Source organism: Ascaphus truei, chromosome 14 (assembly GCF_040206685.1).
Source record: "Ascaphus truei isolate aAscTru1 chromosome 14, aAscTru1.hap1, whole genome shotgun sequence".
NCBI classification, from domain to species: domain Eukaryota; kingdom Metazoa; phylum Chordata; class Amphibia; order Anura; family Ascaphidae; genus Ascaphus; species Ascaphus truei.
In genome coordinates this window covers 6,249,460-6,275,189 of record NC_134496.1, presented here as the reverse complement: position 1 = coordinate 6,275,189, position 25,730 = coordinate 6,249,460, and the positions used below count along the sequence as shown (strand labels likewise).

The 25,730-nt window shown below is 46.9% G+C and overlaps 1 protein-coding gene across 3 annotated transcripts in view; it reads right to left on the bottom strand.

Annotated features, from left to right (window-relative positions):
- ATG16L1 (autophagy related 16 like 1) overlaps positions 1–14,678 on the bottom strand; it is a 39,246-nt gene extending 24,568 nt beyond the window's left edge. The window contains exons 1-6 of one of the 3 annotated variants that reach the window (XM_075569601.1): positions 14,500–14,678; positions 11,674–11,767; positions 10,251–10,356; positions 9,154–9,227; positions 8,622–8,873; positions 5,296–5,361 (exon numbers count right to left, since the gene is read on the bottom strand). In XM_075569601.1, the coding sequence (XP_075425716.1) occupies positions 5,296–5,361; positions 8,622–8,873; positions 9,154–9,227; positions 10,251–10,356; positions 11,674–11,767; positions 14,500–14,614 (707 nt within the window). In that variant the 5' untranslated portion in view covers positions 14,615–14,678. The remainder of the gene's footprint in view (positions 1–5,295; positions 5,362–8,621; positions 8,874–9,153; positions 9,228–10,250; positions 10,357–11,673; positions 11,768–14,499) is intronic. The other 2 variants (XM_075569602.1, XM_075569603.1) reach the window with 2 other exon arrangements.
- Positions 14,679–25,730: the final 11,052 nt, after the last annotated feature.

The following is a 25,730-nucleotide window of genomic DNA, read 5'->3' as shown; positions in this document are numbered from 1 at the left end:
TGGATTCCCTGTATGGGAGTAATGGAGGGAACATTGCTGGGTGTGGTTCTCCTGGGAGGGAGAGAGTGTGTGACTCGCTTTGAATGACTAGCGGTTTATTTCTTCTTCCAGGAGGAGCAGCACCTATTCTTTAAACACGTCATTGGGCTTTTCCTGCGATAGATCTGGTGCGATTGGGTTGTATCTTGGCTTTCCACCTGGGGGACCCGTAGTTAATAACACTATACTGAACAGCACTCAAGTCTTTGTCCCGACATTTCCCCCTCCTCTTTCCCTGCAGTGTGAGTCGCCCAAACACATAGCGACCAAATGAGTGATACTACAGTGTGGCTTATTATGGAGTGAAAGGAAACATCTTGAAGGCAGATATCTTAAATGAAATGTGGCATAACTAACCTCGGAGAAAGCAGTCTGGAGGGGGGTGTTGATTCCAAATTGAAAAATAAGGTGATTATTTTTTATCTTAGCCCCAAAACATTTCACATTATGTGACATCTTTCAAGAGCTAAAGAACGCATTTCGCTTTTATTTTACACTCGTATCATGAGACACGGAAGAAATAAAAGCAGATATCTCCTCTGACTAGAAGAAGAGATACACGTACCCTTTCTTTTTACCTTTGCAAAGTCCGGTTGCTTCTGCGTTTAGCAATCCTGCCCTCTGTAAACTCTGTAGCTGGATTCTAAAAATATCAGTTCCTGCTAAATTTGCTTCCCTGGGAGGATAAAATGTCTGCTTCATTCCCACGCAATAGGACCGACACAAATCACCGTGGGAATAAATAACCAGGTGAAAACCGAGTAAAAAAAAAAAAATTGGGGCGGGAAATGATTGGGAGGCGGAGAATTGCAGCTTTAATTAGAAGCTCATTTATAATGGGATACATTACCGTATTTATAATGGTATACATTACCGATTAGACCATGCATACCAATAAATTGTAAGACTGGCGATCCCAAAGTCATTCCTAAGTCTGCGCTTATAGTGCCAGCGACGCGACGTCGCAGCAAAACAAATGCATTGCCACCGTCGCTTGCGCTTATAGTAAGCGCGGCGCGACAGATTGATTGGTTGTGATCGCTGGAAGTCATCTCTATTTGATTTTCCAGTGACCGTCGCGTCGCCGGCACTATAAGCGCAGCCTAAGCTAGGCTGCTCTAGCTGAAATACAGCCCCATTCAGAAACAAAATACCCGATTGCCGAAGCAACCCATAACCCCCCATTCAGCCTAACAATCTACAAGATGTCTATTTGCAATGCGTTGCAGTCCCTCTATGGCAGCAATAGGGTCCAGACAGCTGAGAGCTCCTTATTTTCATGTATGCCCTGAGAACAGGGGTGCAAGATTTTTCGGGGAGGGGGGGGGGGGGGGGCACGGCGGTTGCAGAGGCCCTGTGCTCTTCGCTAAAGCATTTAATTTAAGTGCCGGAGGACAGGCGCAAGGCCACTGCAACCTAAACTTACCGAGATTCAGCCGGCTTCTGGATCCGTCTTCATGGCAACGCGGCATCAAATGACGCTGCGGGTCACGTGATGTCACACGACCCCGCGTCGTCATTTGACGCCGCACTAAGGTAAGGGGGGAGGGGGAGGGGGCGCGCGAGTACCGAGGGAGATAAGTCAGGGGGGCGCAGCAATAAAAGTTTGCCCCCCTCCCCTGCCCTAGAACATAGTTACATAATAGATGAGGTTCAATAAAGACGTACGTCCATCAAGTTCAACCTATGCTAAATTTAGACAACAGATACTTTATCCTATATCTATACTTACGTATTGATCCAGAGGAAGGCAAACAAAAACCCCCAGTGTCATATCATCCAATGATATCTCGTAAGGGGAAAAATAAATTCCTTCCTGACTCCAAGAATTGACAATCAGATTAATCCCTGGATCAACATCCTTCCCATGTATATTATTTGGTATATCCCTGTATACCTTTCCAAAAAGATGTCCAATTTATTTTGAGCCAATCTATTGTATCTGCCATCCCAGTCTCCATGGGTAATGAATTCCACATTTTAACTGCCCTTACTGTAAAGAACCATTTTCTTTGTTGCTGGTGAAATTTCCTTTCCTCCAACCTTAAGGGATGGCCCCGAGTCCTTTGTACTGCCCGTGGGATGAATAGTTCTTTTGACAGCTCCTTGTCCCCGAATATATTTGTATATAGTTATCATATCCCCTCTTAGACGCCTCTTTTCTAATGTACATAAATCTAATTTAGCTAGCCTCTCCTCATAAGTTAGATTGCCAATCCCCTTTATTAATTTGGTGGCTCTTCTCTGCACTCTCTCTAGTTCCATAATGTCTTTTCTAAGGACTGGTGCCCAAAATTGTACTCCTGAATCCTTCTGCATCAAGGATTCCCCTAATTTATTCCCATTTAATTTGTAAATCACCTTTTTATTCTTCTTTCCAAAATGCATAACCTTACATTTATCTGTATTAAACCTCATCTGCCATTTACCTGCCCACGTTTCCAGTCTCTCCAAGTCCTTCTGGAGAGAAATTACATCCTGCTCTGATTCCAGTCCTCAAGGGCCACCGATATGTCGGGTTTTCAGGATATTCCAGCGTCAGCCCAGATGGCTCAATCTTCGACTGAGACACTGATTCAGCCACCTATGCTGAAGCAGGGATATCCTGAAAACCTGGCCTGTTGGTGGCCCTTGAGGACTGCAATTACCCACCCCCGCCCTAGAATGCTGTCCCAGATTCCATGAAAGCCGCTAGCAACCTCTGCTCCACTTCCCTCCTCCTCTCCTGCTTACTGCAGTGTGCAGCTAGCGGTGTGCCCTCTCTGGGAAACAAGATTGTCGTTTCAATACACAGGCTCTCAACTTCTAGCCGGTGGGCCAGATCTGGGCCTGGAAGAGGGCCTTGGGGCCTGGAAGAGGGCCTTGGAGTCTCTACTTCTGCTCATTTCATTGCAGTTGAAGGGGCAGCAAAGTCATTTTTCTCACACTAAAAGTCACTTTTAAGCTAGCTTAATATAAATATATATGGTACAGATGTAATAGATTTCGGCAAAAGGTAAGTACAATAATAAGTATTCTTAAATGTATCTTAATTTACAGTAATCTCGCGGGCCGCCAACTCGGAAAATGTTACCAATCTGCGCACTTTGGAAAACTAGTTGAAGAGCCCGGCAATGCAATGTGCTCCCGAGCGAGTCACCCCCACCCCTTCCATTGTATGTATATCGTTATGTGTACACCGCCCCTTCCATTGTATGTATATCGTTATGTGTACACCGCCCCTTCCATTGTATGTATATCGTTATGTGTACACTGCCCCTTCCATTGTATGTATATCGTTATGTGTACACCGCCCCTTCCATTGTATGTATATCGTTATGTGTACACTGCCCCTTCCATTGTATGTATATCGTTATGTGTACACCGCCCCTTCCATTGTATGTATATCGTTATGTGTACACCGCCCCTTCCATTGTATGTATATCGTTATGTGTACACTGCCCCTTCCATTGTATGTATATCGTTATGTGTACACCGCCCCTTCCATTGTATGTATATCGTTATGTGTACACTGCCCCTTCCATTGTATGTATATCGTTATGTGTACACCGCCCCTTCCATTGTATGTATATCGTTGTGTACACCGCCCCTTCCATTGTATGTATATCGTTGTGTACCCCGCCCCTTCCATTGTATGTATATCGTTGTGTACACCGCCCCTTCTATTGTATGTATATCGTTATGTGTACACCGCCCCTTCCATTGTATGTATATCGTTATGTGTACACCGCCCCTTCCATTGTATGTATATCGTTATGTGTACACCGCCCCTTCCATTGTATGTATATCATTATGTGTACACCGCCCCTTCCATTGTATGTATATCGTTATGTGTACACCGCCCCTTCCATTGTATGTATATCGTTATGTGTACACCGCCCCTTCCATTGTATGTATATCGTTATGTGTACACCGCCCCTTCCATTGTATGTATATCGTTATGTGTACACCGCCCCTTCCATTGTATGTATATCGTTATGTGTACACCGCCCCTTCCATTGTATGTATATCGTTATGTGTACACCTCCCCTTCCATTGTATGTATATCGTTATGTGTACACCGCCCCTTCCATTGTATGTATATCGTTATGTGTACACCGCCCCTTCCATTGTATGTATATCGTTATGTGTACACCATCCCTTCCATTGTATGTATATCGTTATGTGTACACCATCCCTTCCATTGTATGTATATCGTTATGTGTACACCTTCCCTTCCATTGTATGTATATCGTTATGTGTACACCGCCCCTTCCATTGTATGTATATCGTTATGTGTACACCGCCCCTTCCATTGTATGTATATCGTTATGTGTACACCATCCCTTCCATTGTATGTATATCGTTATGTGTACACCGCCCCTTCCATTGTATGTATATCGTTATGTGTACACCGCCCCTTCCATTGTATGTATATCGTTATGTGTACACCGCCCCTTCCATTGTATGTATATCGTTATGTGTACACCGCCCCTTCCATTGTATGTATATCGTTATGTGTACACCGCCCCTTCCATTGTATGTATATCGTTATGTGTACACCGCCCCTTCCATTGTATATATATATATCGTTATGTGTACACCGCCCCTTCCATTGTATGTATATCGTTGTGTACACCGCCCCTTCCATTGTATATATATATATCGTTATGTGTACACCGCCCCTTCCATTGTATGTATATCGTTATGTGTACACCGCCCCTTCCATTGTATGTATATCGTTATGTGTACACCGCCCCTTCCATTGTATATATATCGTTATGTGTACACCGCCCCTTCCATTGTATGTATATCGTTATGTGTACACCGCCCCTTCCATTGTATGTATATCGTTGTGTACACCGCCCCTTCCATTGTATGTATATCGTTGTGTACACCGCCCCTTCCATTGTATATATATCGTTATGTGTACACCGCCCCTTCCATTGTATGTATATCGTTATGTGTACACCGCCCCTTCCATTGTATGTATATCGTTATGTGTACACCGCCCCTTCCATTGTATGTATATCGTTATGTGTACACCGCCCCTTCCATTGTATGTATATCGTTATGTGTACACCGCCCCCACGTGCGCAGCGCGTCACAGCAGTAACACACGGGACATAATAACACACAATGGGAATAAAAGGAGCGCCTGCCCCGAAGAGCTTACAATCTAAGTATGGTAGCCAGGTCTGCAATGTGCTTGTGCCTCTGTAGTCACAGACATTACTGGACCAGAACCCTTTCTGAGTCGGTGTGCAGGGTACTTACTGATCCAAGGACAGAGGTTCCTTAGCAGCTTCAGCCAGGTCCTTCTGCAGCCGCGCCTGTCTCCTCCTGAAAGGATATAGCAGCGGCATTACATTCACGGGTCGTGCCGCCGGGTCAGGCCGCAGAACTTTTCCAAAGCTGGAAAGTCCAACAATCTATTTTGCTGCAGCTGAAAGTTCTGGTGGCCGCTTTGGCCCGGAGAATAGTACGTTGTCACACCGTTTAGGGGACCGGTACCAGGGTTCTTCCAAAATAAAATGACCGTGTAGAGCAGGGGCGGACAACTGCAGTCCTCAAGGGCCACTAACTGGTCAGGTTTTCAGGATACCCCTGCTTCCTGAAAACCTGACCTGTTGGTGGCGCTTGAGGACTGGAGTTGCCCACCGCTTGTGTAGAGCTTTCGAAACCTCGTAGGTTTCTTCTTCCCAGTAAAGGTGACGAAACGTGTGGGATTTTACACGCTCTGAACATCATTTCATCAATAACCAGCGCTACGGCTCGTCCCTTACAGATAGCACAACCTGCGCCGAATCTGCACATTGTGTGTAATAAACCATGCGCAGAGAAGGGTATTTATCCCCATCTCCATCCTAATCCGATTAAATTGACAGCGGCCTATTTTTAGCATAAAACATTACAAAGAATAAATAAATATCCCAACACCATCATTTTTAAAAAGTTGAAAAAAATATATGTAATATTCACATTGAAAGAATGAAAAATGCGGGTGAGTAAGTTAGGGCAATTTCTGGGGAAAAATGCGGGTGAGTAAGTTAGGGCGATTCCTGGGGAAAAATGCGGGTGAGTAAGTTAGGGCAATTCCTGGCCGTGCCACAGGTATAGAATATTTCAACTTTAAATCCCCACTTGTAAAATAACTTATAGTCCACACAGGTAACCATGTAAAATCTATTCACACGCTACTTAATGTCTTCAGCGTGTGTCACAAGCATGTTAATAATGAGGCAGCATGTATCTAACCCAGGGGGGCTCAACTCTAGTCCTCATACCCCCTCCGCCCAACAGGTCAGGTTTTCAGGATATCCCAGCTTTAGCACAGGTGGCTCAATCAGACCCTGCTTCAGCACAGGTGGCTCAATCATAGACTGGGCCACCTGTGCTGAAGCTAGGATTTCCTGAGGGGGGGGGATGTTGGTTGGAGTTGAGCCCCCCTGATCTAATCCCCCCTCCTATTCCACATCTCTCTCTTTACTATATCAACTTGTGAATTCTAGTATGTTTCCCCGTGTTTACCCATAAAACTCGTACACTATGTACTTGGCAAAAAATCCTCTACATAAAGGTTTAGTAAATATGTTGCATCCTATAAACACTGTTAAAACTCTATTTTTGTTAGCTTTGGACACATTCATTTAGCATTCGGGAAAGTTACCATCTATTATTCAGCTTTTCAAGACTTTAGTTTTTTTCATTTATAAATCGGAAGGTTTAAGGGATCTTTAGTCTCTAACAAGATTTAAAAAAAAAAAAAGGCTATCCGAGGGAGTTAACCCTTTGTATGGAGGAGAAAACCAGCAGATTCATCTGCATAACTAATTAATGCGATTGTTAGTGCTATGGTAGAAATTGTTACTTTTAAATTGCCCCGTTAAAAACCCATCAGCGAGAGGGTGTGACAAGCAGAGACGGTTCCAAAGCCTATTATACAGAACTGCACATCAATGGGGCCTGAGAAGGTGTTAACGAGGGCAGAGACCCTGTACAAACAGGTCGGGGTGTTTCATTGCTTCTGTCCCTTGCTGTGTGATACGCCATCACTTACAGTAAAAATAAGAGAACTACATTGTAGTTGTGCAGTACTGTGCATACTAAAAGTTACACACACATATTCCTGGCTGAAGATATATAGGGAGATTCCCCAAGTCCTAATGTAGGGTATCCCAGCTCCATGTCAGGTACCTGCACTGATGGGAACAGCGGGTAACGCTGGACCGAGTTTCCAAAGTGAATCCCAAGGTCAAAAGCAGACCCACTGTTCCGGCTGCATCAGCGTCACTTCTCGCACGTGTCACAAATAAGCTATTAGTTTAGGCCAGTGGTTGGAAACTCCAGTCAAGGGCAACCAATAGGTCAGGTTTTTAGGATATCCCTGCTTCAGCACAGGTAGCTCAATCGGTCCCAGCTTCAGCACAGGTGGCTCAGTCGAAGCAAGGATAACCTGAAAACCTGACCTGTTGGTGGCCCTTGAGGACTGGAGTTGCTCACACCTGGTTTAGGTTGCGATGTCACAATGATTGTGGTTCGGAGAAGTGGGGTCTCCATTTTGTTTCGTTAATTAAAGTGCATCCAAACCTGCAAATAATCCTCATCTCTTGTTCCATTTGTCTTTCAGCAAAACACAAGCAAGGTCCCCTGGGTGCAAAACTGGGCAAGAAAAGGGCACCCGATTTACACAAGTAGCCACTGATACCAGAGGGATGTTCCCCAGAAATGGGGTGCAGGGTTTTTGCCGCTGGGAGACTTGGCTTAAATTCTAAGGGGTCGTGTGACAGTTTCCCTCTGTTTGCTTCTCACGCCCAGTACTCTATACAATTCATTTCCCATTAAATGTATCTTGACATGAAGAACAATCCTTTCTGTATTTTATGCACTTGGTGCTACATTATTCGGAACAATGACATTGAGTTTAAAAGCAGGGGACTGGGGTTCAATTCCTAGTGTCAGCTCGTGACCTTGAGCAGTCACTTTATCTCCCTGTGCCTCAGGCACCAATACAGACTGTAAGCTCTGCGGGGCAGGGCCTGTGTGTTACATTCCTATGTGCTGCGTACCGCGCGCTGTGCTGTAATTGGGAAGCGCTTTGAGCCCCATTGAGAAAAGCGCTATATGAAATAAAGTTATTATTATTAACGGAAGTGGTCACTTCAAAGTGCCAGTTCCACATATTTAATCTGCATCAAAGCATCTTCAACCCCTATTTTTTTTAGCTGTAAAAATTGATAAAATTACCCCACTTTGCTGCCAGTGAAAGGGATAACGGACTCAAAATGTAAAAGTGGGGGGCATGCCCTCTCACCCAGCAGTGATCGATCCTATAACACAATTAGCTATCGTGTTGCATTAATATTGCATGGAATATAAGGAACTGTCTGATAAATGGCTGCCTGGATAAGCCAGAACAGTGGCGGCCAACTCCAGTGCTCAAGGGCCATCAACTGGTCAGGTTTTCAGGATATCCCTGCTTCAGCACAGGAGGCTCAATCAGTCATTCTGACTGAGCCACCTGTGCTGAAGCAGGGATATCCTGCCCTTGAGGACTGGAGTTTGCCACCTCTGCCTTAGAACATTTAGATCCTGAGCCTCACTTTAAGTCCTTCTCGTTCTCGGCGTTGAGCCGGTTGGCTTCCTGTGCCTTCTCTGCCATCCAGCGGGTCACCAGCTCCAAGTTGTCCTCTGTGGTCTTCCGCAGCTTCTCTTCCAGGGCGGTGAAGGTGATCTGCAGCGCGTCGTACTCGTCTTTTAGGGTCTGATTGGCGCGCTCCAGGTCCTGCAGCTTGTTCTTCAGGTCCTGGCACTCTGTCTCCAGCGCATCAATGCTGTGCAGGTACTCTGCTATCCTGCGGGAGGGAACGGGAAGGCACACAGGACATGGGTAAGGAAGCAGGGAGAACGCCAGAGGGCGGTGAGGGAAACGATGGGGACAATGCCAGTGGGTGTTTGGCAAGGAGGGAGATCTCTAAGCCAGAGGACGATGAGCAGGATACTGGGGAGACCCCCAGAAGGGAAAGCCGAGTAACGGCTGAAGGGCAGAGAAACATAATGACCAAGTGACGGGCTGGGGCAGGATGAGGCGCATCAGAGACCTTAGTGCAGAGGGGCAGCGAGGCTTTAACTCACTTCCCTTCGTTCGCCTGGATTTCCTTGTCCTTTTGTTGCATCTGATTGTTCAGCTCTATAACGGTCTGAGCCAGCTGAAAGGGAGGGACACGAGGAGTCACAGGCAGCTCCCACGTGCGGGGCAGCGGATCGAAAGTAAGCGACAGATATAAACAGCAACTCCCCTGAAGCTACGGAAAACTGCTGCAGCGTAAGCCCTGGTTCAGCTGGACAAGTAATATCTGTGCTACGCTGCAGGAGCCAATACCCATCACAGCAACCCCACAACTGTCGCAGAAATAACCAGTGTGAGTGTATGTGCCTTCCATTAACCCTTTCCTCCCGTATCACTGCGCATCTGAGGAACCCACACCTGTGGCTGTGGCCCGGCATAATTAGAAGGAGCCTTCCAAGTTAAATGTCCGCTTTTTTCAGCATATGGAAGCAAAGGGGGTCTCGGGAGCCGAGCCGCATTTGTTTGATCCCCAGGACCCTTACCGGGGGAAGCTGCCACGGAAAGTTCCTGGAGGTTTAAATACCTTGCGTCACGCGGACCAACAGGAAGCCACGACAAGTGACATGGCAGCTTCCTACTGGCCACGCACCACGTGGGAGATTGAAACCTCCACTTTGCTGCCCCTGTAAATATCCTGGGAAGCCAGATGTGAGCCGAATGCGGTTCAGCCCCGGAGACCCCGGCTTCCTTTACATGTTTAACAACAAAAAAGGGGATTTCTAATACCAACTATATAAGTAAAGCAAAAGAGAAGATTAAAACCTGGTGTAACAGCCAGAAAATCCCCTCACAGCACCCCCAGCCACTGAGAATGTAATGTCTGCGTATTCCCATGGGGAAGGGATGTGTAGGTGACTGCATGGTGTGCGGTCAAACCTTGCAGTGCTATGCAAGGCCCCCGATCACCTAAAGAACCCATAACCCCCTCCTCAGCACGGCCCCGGCTGCTCGCAAACAATCGGTGAATTACTAAGCACGCACGCGCCTGCTCTCGTGTTAGAAATGATTGTTATCCTGAAACCGTGCCCTGTCTGGGGGTGTCCTGAGGAAAGGGGGTAACGCTCTGGTTTAGAGTAGCAGGATAAGAGACCCTGGGGGTTACCTCTCCGCGCTTTTTATGGAGCTCCGTTAGCTCCTCTTGGTGCTTTATCCGCATCTGAGCCATGTCATGTAGCAGCGTCTCGCTCCGCACCCCGTCGTGGCCTGGGCTGGGAGAAGGTAGCACAGTGAGGACAGTCTGTACCAGGGGGCTCAACTTCAGTCCTCAAACCCCCCACCCACCCCCCTACAGGGCAGGTTTTCCGGCTATCCCTGCTTCAGCACAGGTGGATCAATCACTCCCAGCTTCAGCACAGGTGGCTTAATCAGAGGCTCAGACCGACTGAGCCACCTGTGCTGAAGCTGGGACATGCAGAAAACCTGACCTATTGGGAGGGCTTAAGCACTGGTGTTGAGCACCCCTGGTCTATACAAGGAGCCAATACAGCCAGGTGGCCTGCTATGCAGGAGAATAAACTCCCTATGGGTCCTTGCATGGTACTGAATTACCTCAGTGCTTTAAATATATAAGGCTATGAATGTCAGCAAAAGTGACTGCAATACTGAGGCTTAATGTGGGGCTTAAAGGTACAAGGAGTGGCCTGGATGTAAACCACAGTCTTAAAAGAGGGACAAAGTCTGTATGAGCATCAAGTGCCATATCTGTCACCGTGAGCATGTCCCCACACCTTCCTTTTCTTCGGGCACATTGATTGCAGACATCACAGTACAGTACGTACACCGTCTGCTCTGTATATAACCTACTTGTACTGGGACATACTCAAGTGCACCTACAGATGTTACCCGTGCCATCATCACAATATCAGGAGCACGGGTATTGCTTACGTCAGGGGGCTCAACTACAATCTTCAAGACCCCCAACAGGTCAGGTTTTCAGGATATCCCAGCTTCAGACTGAGCCTCTGATTGAGCCACCTGTGCTGAAGCAGGAACTGATTGAACTACCTGTGCTGAAGCTCGGATATCCAGAAAACCTGACCTGTTGGGGGGGGTCTTGAGGACTGGAGTTGAGCCCCTCTGGTTTACATCATAAAACAGAATAGACCATGATAAACAGCTGCAGATTTGTTAAAACATCAAGCTGTTCAAGATGATGCTAACCCTGGGATTCACGCAGCTCGATCCTGCGTCAGCTGCCATTGACGGGGAATGACAGTTAACACTGGATCAAACTCTGATACGCTTGTTAGAGTTAAATGCACCCCCGCCCCCCACCCTACGAACGAGGAGGACGTGTTACTCAGAAAGGCAGTAGTGAGCTAAGAAGTTTGGGATTGGCACAAGAATACATTAGGAGCATTGGAAACATGCAAGAATCCGGAGATCAAGTTTAACCGTAGTTTACCTATGGAATATGAACATCACATTTACTGTGTTACACTCCAGCCGGAAGGTACATTTTATAAGGAATAGGACTAGACTTAGGAGCACATTGCTCTTATATGAGAGCAGCGTCTCTGTGCTACCTGATGTCATGGCGACTCTGCTGATCATATTTCTCTGCCTGCAACTTGTCAGCTAAAACAGATTGGAAATCGGACTTTTCCAGCAGCCTGTTATCTGTTGGAGAGAGAAAAACAAAGAGAATTAAGCATAGGAACAGGCTTCCTCCCCTTAGGGTGCGTCTGCAGCACAACTGGCAATTCTGTGCCCTTGACCCCTGCGCCCCCCCCCCCCCCTGGGGAAAGGCACAGAATCGATAGTTACCACTGCCAACCCATTAAAGCAGCACAATATAATATTTAACCATTTGGCCCAGACTGTCCCAGTTCTTCACTGGTGAAGGCAAACTGAACCCTTTTAAAATGTAAAACTGGAATGTTAAAGTAGCTTTATAAAGTCAATGAACCATTAAATAAACAATAACAAAATGTATTGATACTTGGAGGTCGTATGTAACCCCGATTCCTGAAGCGAAAACGTGACACTGTTCATTTGCATGTTACCCAGAATCCATCTCTGCAAGTTTACTACATTATAAAATGAAACAGACAGGTGAACAAAAACCCGGTGTAAATGCACTCACGGGTTCATGAGGCTTTTTCTCGCTCTTTTAAGCACCTTGTGTCTGATTCCAGGGGAGTGTTTAATATTTCTCCAAAGCCCCATACACATTTGGCCACATCAAATGTTTCACTAGAACAGTGGTTTCAACCTGGCCTTTTGTGCCCTGGCTGCTCAGACACTACCCCATCAGTGCAGGCCCGAGGGGGAGAACTGAAAATCTCACTGGTTTACTCGCAATCTCCAAACGTTTCAGGTGAAATAATAAGGGTTACGCTTTCTATTGAATTTGCCCCACAATTTGAAAGGTGTGTGTGTGTGTGTATCACTTGTGAGCACATTCACATGTCTCAGACATGTCTGCAACCCTGCCTTTCCCCATTATTACCTAGCACAGCGGTGCGCAAACTGGAGGGTTCGGGAGGTTACAGAAGTCCCGCGCTCTTCTCCAAGGCATTTAAATTAAATGCCGGGGGCCCATGCGAGGCCTCTGCAACCTCTACTTGCCGAGGTTCAGCCGGTTGCAGGACGCATGACAATGGCAACGTGGCGGGTGTCATGTGACGTGATGTCAAATGCCGCCAGTCACGTGACACGACACAGACAACGTGAGGTAAGGAGGGGGGCGCATCAAAGGACAAGAGCAGGCACGGGGGCACACCAAAAAAATACGTTTGCGCACCCCTGACCTAGCATGCAGTGCTTCCACTGCAAGGTATTCTGGGAAATGACATGCAAATGGACACACAATGTGTCACCTATTGCCCTAAATCCATTTTTACATGGAGAGTGTGTGTGTGTGTGTGTGTGTATCTCGGGGTACAGAAGTGCCCCAATACATTTCTAAAGTGTTTAGCAGTAATTGAAAGGTTGAAAATCCCCACATTATCAGCTCATTTATTGCTTTAAGAAAAAAAGCAGCGCGGTGCTCACGTTATTTGTACATATGCCAACTCGAGGGTGTTTAGTAATCAGTTTGTGAAGAATATTAGTTTTTCAGTATGCATCCAAATTCAGGTTTGGTATCCCATTAGAGCAGGGGTGGCCAACTCCAGTCCTCAAGGGCCACCAACAGGTCAGGTTTTCAGAATATCCCTGCTTCAGCATAGGTGTTGCAGTCATAATGACTGAGCCACATGTGCTAAAGCAGGGATATCCTGAAAACCTGACCTGTTGGTGGCCCTTGAGGACTGGAGTTGGCCGCCCCTGCATTAGAGCAATACATTCAGTGTCAGATCAGCGGGCAGAGCGTGTTGCCGGCCCAAATCCCAACAAGGTTCAGGGCCTAAAAAACAGTCATGTTTTTCCAAAAGACACGCATGCTTTGGATAGTTTTTACATACTTTATCTAATCTCTTTCAGCGATCAGACTGGCAGTCCTTGAATCTACCAACAAACCGTCTCACTAATGTAAGGAATACCGAGGACAGTGCAGATGGAATTATTGCTGCCATCTGATGAGTTGGATCTCCGCATACTAAAACATGATCACCAATAAGTAATATATCTATTTATAATTGAAAAAGGTTCTTGATGGAACCGAAAGGTTTTTTTTTTTTTTTTTTAACCTTTTAAGACCTGTGATTGTTCACTGTATGTTTATATAGTGCATCTAGGCATGACATTTCTGCCAGTGGAGTGTCGCTGCTTTTTACTCATTATATAATCATATTTATATATCATTTAAATGTCACCAATTGCTGAACAGATGGGAGGTATTCATTTTCTATCCAGACACCAATACTCTGTTATTAGGACATCCAAACATCATAGAAAGTAGTATTCACATCTGTATTAATCATGTGACGTAAGGGACTGTAGGCCATATTTACTGAGTTAATTGGGTCTTATGTACAGTAAGGTGCCTTATACAGACAGGGCTCTTCAACTAGTTTTCAAAGGGGTCCAATGAGAAGAGATTTAGGAGCCCAAAAGTTCACAAGCTTATTGTAATTTAATGATATTTAAACATGTTACAAACATTTATAAACATCTGTACCATATACATTTGCATTATCTTGAATTACAAGTGAGTTTCAGAAAAACTGCACTTAGATGCTTGAGCAACTGGTATGAAATTACCAGGGACAGAAAGATGAAGAGCCACATCAAGGTCATTTGTAGGGCGGATTTGGTCCGCGAGCCACAGGTTGAAGAGCCCTGCTTTACGGATAAGCACCGTTGAGCAAACATGGTGCCCAATGTGTAAGATAGATACACGGCAACATATCGTATGATGTGATATCTGACAGTAAGGGACAATGCGTCCTGAGATTCCGGATAGTTACACTGTAGAATAAGCTCCTCGAACGCCTGTCTCTGCTCACGGTCTCTCCGCCTCAGCTCTCTGGAGATGTGAAGTTTCCAGCCGGGGAATCCGACTGACCGATAGCTTGTTGCCATCCCTCCGTTAGCGGTGTATCCCCTTAGTCTGCCCCCCCCCCAACCTACAGTCCGTCTTCTGAGCCCCCCCACCTGTGATTCTCTCTAAATCTACCTCAAGTTCTGTATCTCAGCCCCCTCTCCCCCGTTTCTCTCTCAGCCCCCCCAATGTTTCTGCCCTCCCTCCCCATGTGTTTATCAGCCCCCCCTTCCCGTGTGTCTCTCAGTCCCCCTTCTCACAAACCCTCTCTCCAGTAAGTGACTCAGCTCCCCCAGTCTCTCTATCCCGAATTGCAGTTCTCCCCCACACACACTGAACCTGTCTATCCCTGTAAAGCCCTCTCTCCACTTCAGTCTCTTCTACTTTCACTTTCCTCCCTTCACAAACACCTCAGAACTAGATACCAGTCCTGCCCTTTCTCCTTTTTGTCACCCCCTGCTGTCTCTCTCCTCTCTGTCACCCCCCTGCTGCCTCTCTCCTCTCTGTCACCCCCCTGCTATCTCTCTCCTCTCTGTCACCCCCCCTACTCTCTCTCCTCTGTCACCCCCCCTACTCTCTCTCTCCTCTGTCACCCCCCCTACTCTCTCTCCTCTGTCACCCCCCCTACTCTCTCCTGTGTCACCCCCACTCTCTTCTGTCACCCCCCTACTCTCTCCTCTGTCACCCCCTACTCTCTCCTCTGTCACCCCCCTACTCTCTCCTCTGTCACCCCCCTAGTCTCTCTCCTCTGTCACCCCCCTACTCTCTCTCCTCTGTCACCCCCCTACTCTCTCTCCTCTGTCACCCCCCCTACTCTCTCTCTTTCTCCTCTCTGTCACCTCCTGCTCTCTCTCTCTCCTCTCTGTCACCTCCTGCTCTCTCCTCTCTGTCACACCCTGCACTCTCGCTCTCCTACCCCCTGCTCGCTCTCCTACCCCCTGCTCGCTCTCCTCTCTGTCACCCCCTCCCCGCTCTCTCCTCTCTGTCACCCCCTCCCCGCTCTCTCCTCTCTGTCACCCCCTCCCCGCTCTCTCTCCGGCTCTCACTTCCCGCCGGACTTTCCTTCCCGGTTCCTCTCTCAGCCCGTCCTAGTAACAGCCATATCCTTGCGGCCTGGGGTCCTCACACCGCGCGTCGCATTGAGATGACGTATCACAGCGGAGTTGCCCACACGCTGCCTGTGGCCAAAACACAGATCTGCATTTCCACCCCACGGGTCTATAGCACGCACAATGCCAATAGCAATGCGGCACCACCGCCTGTCCTCTCTGATCCACTGCAACACTAACTAAACTAGGGTCACGTGTCAGCGACGTCACCGGCCACCGTCCAGCCGCCATACTGTGAGTGGCAAACACGTCGTGTGACAGGTGCTGCCGCCAAATTGCGAGTGGCAGCCACTGTTGTAGCAGCAACACCCTCCGCCCCAGCAGACATTTCCTCCCTCACGGATTTGGCGTCAGTCTCACTGATTTTTAATCTCAGATAAAAATCTGTACTTTTCCATTAAAATCCCTGTTTTGTTTTTCTGTCCCCAAACCTGTAAACTCTTACTGATTTCAGCCCTTGGAGGCTGACATCTCTACTACTCACCATAGAAAAATGCGGGCTAAGGCCGCGCTTATAGTCCCGGCGACGCAACGGTGACGTCAGGCTGCGGTCGCTGGAAAAATCAAATTGAGATGACTTCCAGCGATCGCGACCAAGCCGTCGCTACGTCGCTTCGCGGTTACTATAAGCGCACGCGACAGCGGCAATATGTCGCCGGAGCTATAAGCGCAGCCTAAGGCTGAGTCCCCGCTAGCGCTGAGCGGGCGGTGCTTGCGGCGGTTACTTACATATATAGATATATGTAAGTCCCCGCTCATGCGGTGCGCGGCGCTCGTGCGCAGGCGCACGCTCACCCGCGATCGGCGCTTAGGTAAAGAAAAAAACAATACTTAACCACGCGCTCAACTACCGGCAATACCCCCCTCCCCTGCGCGCGCATACAAGCAGGACACCCGGCGATCATGCTTGAAGCGTTCTCTAAGCATGAGCGCGCTCAGCGCCAGCGGGGACTTAGCCTAAGGCTAGAGGTGCAGTACCCCCTCCCCCCAAGTGGTTGTATGCCTGAATAGTTCCTTACTTCCATTTTGCCGCTGCATTGATCAATCCCACCATTTTTTAAACTCTATAGTTCATGCAGCGTGTTGGTAACAACCGTTGCCAGGGAAAGAGTAAGCAGGTGAAAACACAACTGAATACTAAAGGTTTTGGAAGCAAAAAAAAACGACAAGCAGGAAACATCAGGAGAATATAAACAGTGAGTTATTACTTCATTTTGTTCAATGTAAAAGTGAACAAGTGTTTCAATGACTGAGCCATCTGTGCTGAAGCAGGGATATCCTGAAAACCTGACCTGTTAGTGGCTCTTGAGGACTGGAGTTGGCCACCCTGGTCTACTGTATTGAAATCTCCCGGGTGCAAAACCGGAGCAAAAAATATGTGCGGAAATTGATTTGTTTCCCTCCCCCTCCGTTTTCTTTCCTGTTTTGCAATTCTGTGCAATATGCAAATGAGAAGTTGGGGCGTTTGCTGGACAGGAGAGAGACCGATTTACGAGGAGATATAATGATTCCGGGGAATATGATTTTGCATTGGCAATATCAGAGTTTGATAAATCTGGAATAGTATTTTGTCTTGCAAATGTTGATAAAGAACCCTATATCTAGCTGCACAAATGTATACATATATATTTTTATATAAAAGTGAGATGAAAATAAATGTACAGTCACGTGTATGTTTGTTTATTTCTGATGATAAATTGTTACATTTGATACATTAAGATTTTTCCTTTTTGGGTTAATTTTGATAAATATTTGATCTAACTTACATATATAAATACAGTATATAAAAATGCCACTTGTGAGCACAGTCACACGTCTCAGACAGGTCTGCGCCCCCTGCCTTTCCCCATTATCACATAGCATACAGTGCTTTCACTGCAGCCAGGGATTCTGGGTAATGACATGCACAGTGTCACCTTTTGCTTCTTGTCCATTTTAACACAGACTCCTATGATCTTCTGCCTGCCGTATAACACAGCTTTTCAGCACAGCCTGGGTTAAAGAAGTGCAGAGCCAGTAACCCTACTCACAGACAGCTTTTTCGACCTTTTGGGTCTCATCAGAGTAGGGCTGGAAATACTGGCCCTGCAACTTGAAGCTGGGATAGGTTTCAACCCCCATTACATATTTTTACCTTATTTGACTCCCTGGTTCCTGAGATATTTCATTCTTACCCGGGAGAAACAATATGGCCGCTGGGGTCAGCCTCACTGCCGGTCAAAAGAAAGCCGTGACATTATCGTGAGATAACATTGGTTGACCCCTCAGCCATCTTTGTTCCACTTTGCAAGTACTGGCAAATGTAAACAATGAAATAGATCACATGATCGCAACGTCACTGTGGTGCTGTTAATGGTGGAAGACGGTAGTCCTCTTCCGTTCAGATCCGAACATGGTCTCCCCTTAGGGTTGCCAGGGGGCTTCTCCAAGAATACTGAACACAACGGTGAAAGGTGAGACGCGCTCAAAACACCCCACACCCTCCTTGCTGTTTCCTCCTCTCCTTGAACCCACCCCCAGGCTCCTGACACCTGCAGCCCATGTCCAAGTGGCCCATTATAAGTGGCAGGACTACTGAACAACTGAAGTTTAAAAGGAAGGACCCCTTACCCTAACAAAATCATCTTCTCTCCTCAGGTAATATCCCATATCTGAATCCTGTCTGCTTCAACTCTTTGCTGTGTGTATGTCAGTATATGCAACTGAAACAATCTTAGGTAATATCCCATATCTGAATCCGGCCCATTATAAGTGGCAGGATTACTGAACAACTGAAGTTTAAAAGGAAGTTCAAAAGAAGTCAGGAAGTGGACACCCCCATCTGGCCCTGATTCCTGCATTTGAACTACGCTGGAAAGGAGGATATCATCTATACCAGACTGCATCATTACTGCTGTGATGCTGCCTTTACCATTTATATTTGCTGTGACATCACTTCTCAAATTATGCACTTCTTTTTACCAGCCTCAGTATGTCTCTAACTCTATTCATATATCTCCATCTCTCCTTCCTTCATCACTTCTCTGTTCACATGAACTCCTTTCTTACCTGCGTCCTCTGACACCACACAGCTATATCCCCTGCACTAAAAAATACCCCAACAAATCATCCTCACACATCCTCTTTCTATCCATGCTTCTCTTCCTTGCTTCTGGTGATATCTCTCCCAATCCTGGTCCCTGCCTTATTTCTACTTGCTCTCGTCCTCGCCTGCCAATTGCAACCTCTACTCCTTCTGGTGTAAACCCCTCCAACCTCAAACCCATCCCCTGCCACCCTCCCTCCTCTCTCCCTTTCTCATGTGCCCTTTGGAATGCTCGCTCCCTTTCTAACAAGTTCCTCTCTGTACATGACTTTTTTCTCTCTCACTCTCGGCTCCTATTTGCTATAACTGAGACCTGGCTCACTCAGTCTGACTCTGCTCTGGAAGCTGCCCTCTCCTATTGTGGCCTTTCCTTCTCCCACACCCTGCGCACTGATGGCAGGGGTGGAGGCGTGGGGCTCCTGCTCTCCTCTCTCTGCCGTTACCGAACCCTTCCTATTCCTCCATCTCTTGCTTTTCCCTCCTTTGAGGCTCACACTTTCCAGATCTTCTCTCCTCTCCCTGTCCATGTGGTGGTCATCTATCGCCCACCTACCTCTACTCATCCCCCTTCTGCCTTTCTCTCTCACTTTGAATCCTGGCTCTCTTTCTTTCTCTCCTCAGACTCCCCTGTTCTTCTCCTTGGGGACTTCAATTGCCACATTCATGACCCCTCTCTCCCTTGGGCTTCCCGCTTTATTTCTCTAACCTCTTCTTTTGGCCTTCAACAGTGGACTGCAGCCAGCACACACAAGGATGGCCACTACTTAGACCTGGTTTTCACTAAAAACTTCTCTCTCTCCGATTTCTCCATTTCCCCTTTTCCTCTCATTGACCATCACCTCATCTCATTCCTCTATCTCGCTTCTCCCCTTCTCCACCTCCATCTACCCCCCGGTTTTGCAGAAACCTGCGCTCTATTCACTTACCTGACTTTGAGTCCACTTTACGCACCTCCCTCTCCTCTCTCAGCTCTGCTATAGACCCTGACAACCTGGTCAGGAACTACAACTCTGCCTTGTCCTCCTCTCTTGATCTACATGCCCCGCTTTCTCTCTGCCGCCCTCACCCTTCAGACCCTAGACCCTGGCTAAATTGCCACACGCGCATGCTGTGTTCCTCCACTCGTTTCTCTGAACGCCTCTGGAGGAAATCTCATACTCTCGCAGACTTCCTTCACTACAAATTTATGCTATCCTGTTTCAACTCTGCCCTCTCGCAAGCTAAACAAGCCTACTTTTCTTCACTAATCAACATGCACAAGTCTAACCCACGCCGACTGTTCTCTGTCTTTGATACTCTACTCAAACCACCCTCAGCTGCCTCTCCTTCCTCCATCTCCGCTCAGGACTTTGCTGACTATTTTAAGGAAAAGGTGGAATCCATACGTCAGAACATCCCCTCTGTTTCTTCCTCCCATCCTACACCTCTTCCTAACTCTCCTCCTGCCTTCCTTGACTCTTTTTCCACTGTCTCAGAGGAGGATGTGTTGCTGTTGATCGCCTCTTCTCCCTCTACCACTTGCCCTCTTGACCCCATTCCCTCCCATCTCCTAAAACCTCTTGCTCCTACTATAATCCCTATGCGCACACACATTTGTAACTCCTCCCTCTGCTCTGGAACCTTTCCATCCTCCTTCAAACATGCAACAGTCATACCATTACTCAAAAACAGCAAGCTTGACCCTACCTGTCTTTCTAACTATCGACCTGTCTCCCTCCTGCCTTTTGCCTCTAAATTCCTTGAATGTCTTGTATTCTCTCGCTTTCTCCATTTTCTCAACACCTATTCTCTCCTAGACCCTCTACAATCTGGCTTCCGCACTGCTCACTCCACGGAAACAGCCCTCACTAAAATAACTGACGACCTCCATGCTGCCAAAGACAGAGGTCATTACACTCTGCTCATATTACTCGACCTCTCTGCCGCATTTGACACCGTGGACCACCCTCTTCTCCTCCACATTCTCCATACTCTAGGTATTCAGAACAAAGCTCTATCCTGGATCTCATCCTACCTCCCCCATCGTACTTTCAGTGTCTCTTCTGCTAACACCTCCTCCTCCTCTATTGATCTCTCTGTGGGGGTACCCTAGGGCTCAGTCCTGGGACCTCTTCTCTTTTCTCTGTACACACTCTCTCTAGGTGACCTAATAATATCTTTTGGGTTTAATTATCACCTCTATGCTGACGACACACAAATATACTTTTCAACACCTGACCTTACACCTGCTGTACAAACCAAAGTTTCTGAATGTCTCTCTGCTATATCATCCTGGATGGCCCTCCGCCGCCTTAAACTCAACATGGCTAAAACAGAGCTCCCCATACTTCCTCCCATACTTCCTCCCAAACGCAACATGGCTAAAACAGAGCTCCTCATACTGCTTCATACTTCCTCCTTCCACATTACTGTTGGAACTACGATCATTCACCCAGTAGTCCAAGCACGCTGCCTAGGGGTCACACTCGACTCCTCTCTCACATTCGCCCCTCACATTCAAAACATTTCTAAAACCTGTCACTTTTTCCTCCGCAATATAACAAAGATACGCCCTTTCCTCTACTGCTCGACTGCTAAAACTCTGACACAGACCCTCATTCTCTCCCGTCTTGATTACTATAACCTCCTGCTGTCTGGCCTTCCTGCCTCTCACCTGTCTCCCCTACAATCTATCCTAAACGGTGCTGCCAGAATCACTCTATTCTTTCCTAGATCTGTCTCAGCACCTCCCCTGTTGAATCCCTCTCCTGGCTTCCGATCAAATCCCGCATCTCACACTCCATTCTTCTCCTCACTTTTAAAGCTTTACACTCGTCTGCCCCTCCTCAAATCTCAGCCCTAATTTCTCGTTATGCATCACCAGACTCTTGCGTTCTTCTCAAGGATGTCTTCTTTCTACCCCCTTTGTATCTAAAGCCCTCTCCCGCCTTAAACCTTTTTCACTGACTGCCCCACACCTCTGGAATGCCCTTCCTCTCAGTACCCGACTAGCACCCTCTCTAGCCACCTTTAAGACCCACCTTAAGACACATTTGCTTAAAGAAGCATATGAATAGCACTGTGGACTTTCTATACACATGATACATAAAGCTTGGCCCCCTGCAGACGCACTTACCAGAACTCCCTCCTACTGTCTCTGTACGTTGTCCCTACCTACCAATTAGACTGTAAGCTTCTCGGGGCAGGGACTCCTCTTCCTTAATGTTACTTTGATGTCTGAAGCACTTATTCCCATGATCTGTTACTTATTCCCATGATCTGTTACTTATTTGATTACCACATGTATTACTACTGTGAAGCGCTATGTACATTAATGGCGCTATATTAATAAAGACATACAATACACCTCCTCCTGATTGGCTGCTGCTTGGTAATGCAGCCAATCTGGATGGAGGCAGCTGCCCATCCCCCTAGCAACAGCCCTGCCCCATAATATTGAGCACATTCCTCCTTTTGCTCAGGGAGGGGATCGTTTCAAATCTTTGTGCCGAAGGGAGACATTTTGGATCCACCAGCTGGGGACTTTAACCCCGGGTGGTCTAAATGAATCCACTTTGGTATGATTCTCTGGCTCTGCTTTACTCCAATAACCTTCCCTGTGGGCTACTACCCATTGCCAATACCACTCTGGCAATTGACATCACATTGATGTCCCCCTCTTCTTCCCCTTCCCCCTCCCCCATTTTCCCTATTCCCCCCTCCCTTATCCCACAGTTCCTTCCCCCCCTCCTCCCGTCACTCCACCCCAACCTCATCCCTTTCCTCCCCCTCCTATCCCAATTTATACCACTCTTAATACTCTTATTTTTATTATTATAATTATATATTTTTTTACAATCTCTGTGGTTCTTTAGATTAGGTTTACAATCATGGATCTATTTTTCATATAAATATTTATTTATTACATGTACATATATAGCTCTTTCATGATTAATTTAGTATATAATATTGATATTATTTTTATATTAATAATGAAATAAATTAATTATGATTACTAGTAATTCCATGCACAATTTTGTTGTTTACTAATTGCTTCACCCATCTCTATATATTCCCTATTACATAGAATAATGTATAATTTATTTGTTTATAGCACTTTCATCATATTTCCTATACTTACTAATTGTGTTTTTTACATCTCTGTACCTTATGATAATCCTCAATTGTTTTATGCATAGTTTTTTTTCTTTATTTATTTATTTGGAATTGATACATGTTCGCATTGTAATTGGTTTTATACTATGTATGTGTGAGGATAGGGGACGCACGCCTACCCCGCGCTTCCTCTCACGCAGCTCTACGCACGCGTGGGGCACCTTCAGCCCGTACTCCTCTCCTGACACGCACAGCGGGCATGCGCGCAGCAGTGATGTCACCTGACGCCGCGGACTTGGGCTCCGCCTCCAGATCGCGCCGCACGCTCCCAGTGCGCAGCTCGCGCACCTGACATGTGCACCACGCCCCCAAGCTCCGTGGCAACAACATCATCAGCTGATACAAACAGCTGCACCTGCTCATAGGCTGGAACCAATCACAGGCTTCTGTGGAGGCCGTGCCTCTGCTCCACCCCCCATGGGGATTGGCTAATCAAGCCTATATATGCTCAGCTGTGCCATAGGCACTTTGGCTGAGCATAGTTTGTGTTACTCTGTGTTTGCCTCTGCTGATCCTGTCTTGTCCCTGCCCTGTTGCCTTGCTTCCTAGATTAACCCCTCGTGTACCGACCTGGCTTGCCTTTGACCACCCGCTTATCTGGAATCCTGAACTCGGCTTTGAACTTCAACTACCCTGCTCTCTCCAACTCTGACCTTGGCATAGTACCTTCCACGCTCCGGACCTCTCCTGCACTGAACCTGGCAAGTATACAACTACCCTCGCCTCTCCACTCCAGACCCTGCTACCAAGACTATCCTACACTCCGGAAGTGGCCCTGTGTCTGTGGCTGGTGTTTACCTATTCCCATCTCAGTACCGGGGTCTCGTCCTGTTTGTGGTGAGCACAGCGTAACAGTATGTTAGGGAGGTTCTTGCTGGTTTCCCCTCAGTGTCTAGTCTCCGATGCCTCTCATTGTTTGATGGGGCTAGGGGAGTGGCCTATGAGGGGTCACCACCAATCACCCCAGACGCTTAGATATAAATACAGTCCTCCATGTTCGTTGTAATCCCTTTGACATAGTCGCATAGTGTGACGAAACGCGTCAGGGTATGCCAATCACGACACTACGTCATCACGCAAGTGCACGTTTTACGGCCGGAGCGTGCAGGGAGCTGAATTGAGGCTGTTTTACTCGCAAGCTTTACTGCAAGCTGACACGCGAAATACCATCTGCGGAACCACACAGAGCATGAACTTTTACTGGTGATGCAGCAGGAACCCTCCTTGGACTGTTGATGCTATCGGGGACGCTGCTTACCTCGTTGGTGGTGATATAATCACAAATTGCCTGTTTAAATACTACCTTTGTGAGTGTTTTTAATCCCTCTCCCTACCCCTATTAAATGTACAATTTTACACTATGTGTGCCCTCTGTTCTTTTTTTGTTTTTTAGGTTATATATTTTATTTACAGACATTTCATGGACAGTTAGAGATAATGAATGATAATGGGCAGTGATGGATTTCGCGCCCGGGTCTGGGGCGGCAAAATTTGGGGGCAGCAAAAAAGTCTGGCCCCCATATACAGCTTCCGCGCTCTTGGGCCTATCAGGCCTGTTGGGAATCACTTACATGTGGTGGCCGCCTCCTTGCTTCCGCCCTCCTTCTCCTTCCGAAATCGCAGTGTCAAATGACGCTGCGGACGTCACCAACGGGAATTTTGAACTCTATGGTTTTACATATCAGGACATAATAACAATCATCTGTTCCTTAGCAGGTCTTAAAATTAGTTAAATACAACCTCAGATGAACAACAACACATGACATATTACACTGTCATGATTTATTTAACAAAAATAAAGCCAAAATGGAGAAGCCATATGTGAAAAACCAAGTACACCTTATGATTCAATAGCTTGTAGAACCATCTTTAGTAGCAATAACTTGAAGTAATCGTTTTCTGTATGACTTTATCAGTCTCTCACATCGTTGTGGAGGAATTTTGGCCCACTCTCCTTTACAACGTTGCTTCAGTTCATTGAGTTTTGTGGGCATTTGTTTATGCACAGCTCTCTGAAGTTCCTGCCACAGCATTTCAATCGGGTTGAGGTCTGGACTTTGACTGGGTCATTGCAACACCTTGATTCTTTTCCTTTTCAGCCATTCTGTTGTAGATTTGCTGGTGTGCTTGGGATCATTGTCCTGTTGCATGACCCAATTTCGGCCAAGCTTTAGCTGTCAGACAGATGGCCTCACATTTGACTCTAGAATACTTTGGTATACAGAGGAGTTCATGGTCGACTCAATGACTGCAAGGTTCCCAGGTCCTGTGGCTGCAAAACAAGCCCAAATCATCACCACTCCACCACCGTGCTTGACAGTTGGTATAAGGTGTTTGTGCTGATATGCTGTGTTTGGTTTTCGCCAAACGTGGCGCTGTGCATTATGGCCAAAAATCCCCACTTTGGTCTCGTCTGTCCAAAGGACTTTGTTCCAGAAGTCTTGTGGTTTGTTTAGATACAACTTTGCAAACCTAAGCCATGCTGCCATGTTCTTTTTAGAGAGAAGAGGTTCTCTCCTGGCAACCCTTCCAAACAAACCATACTTGTTCAGTCTTTTTCTAATTGTACGGTCATGAACTTTAACATTTAACATGCTAACTGAGGCCTGTAGAGTCTGAGATGTAACTCTTGTTTTTTTTGCAATTTCTCTGAGCATTGCACGGTCTGAGCTTGGGGTGAATTTGCTGGGATGTCCACTCCTGGGAAGATTGGCAACTGTCTTGAATCTTTTCCACTTTTGAATAATCTTTCTCACTGTAGAATGATGGACTTTAAATTGTTTGGAAATGGCTTTATAACCCTTCCCA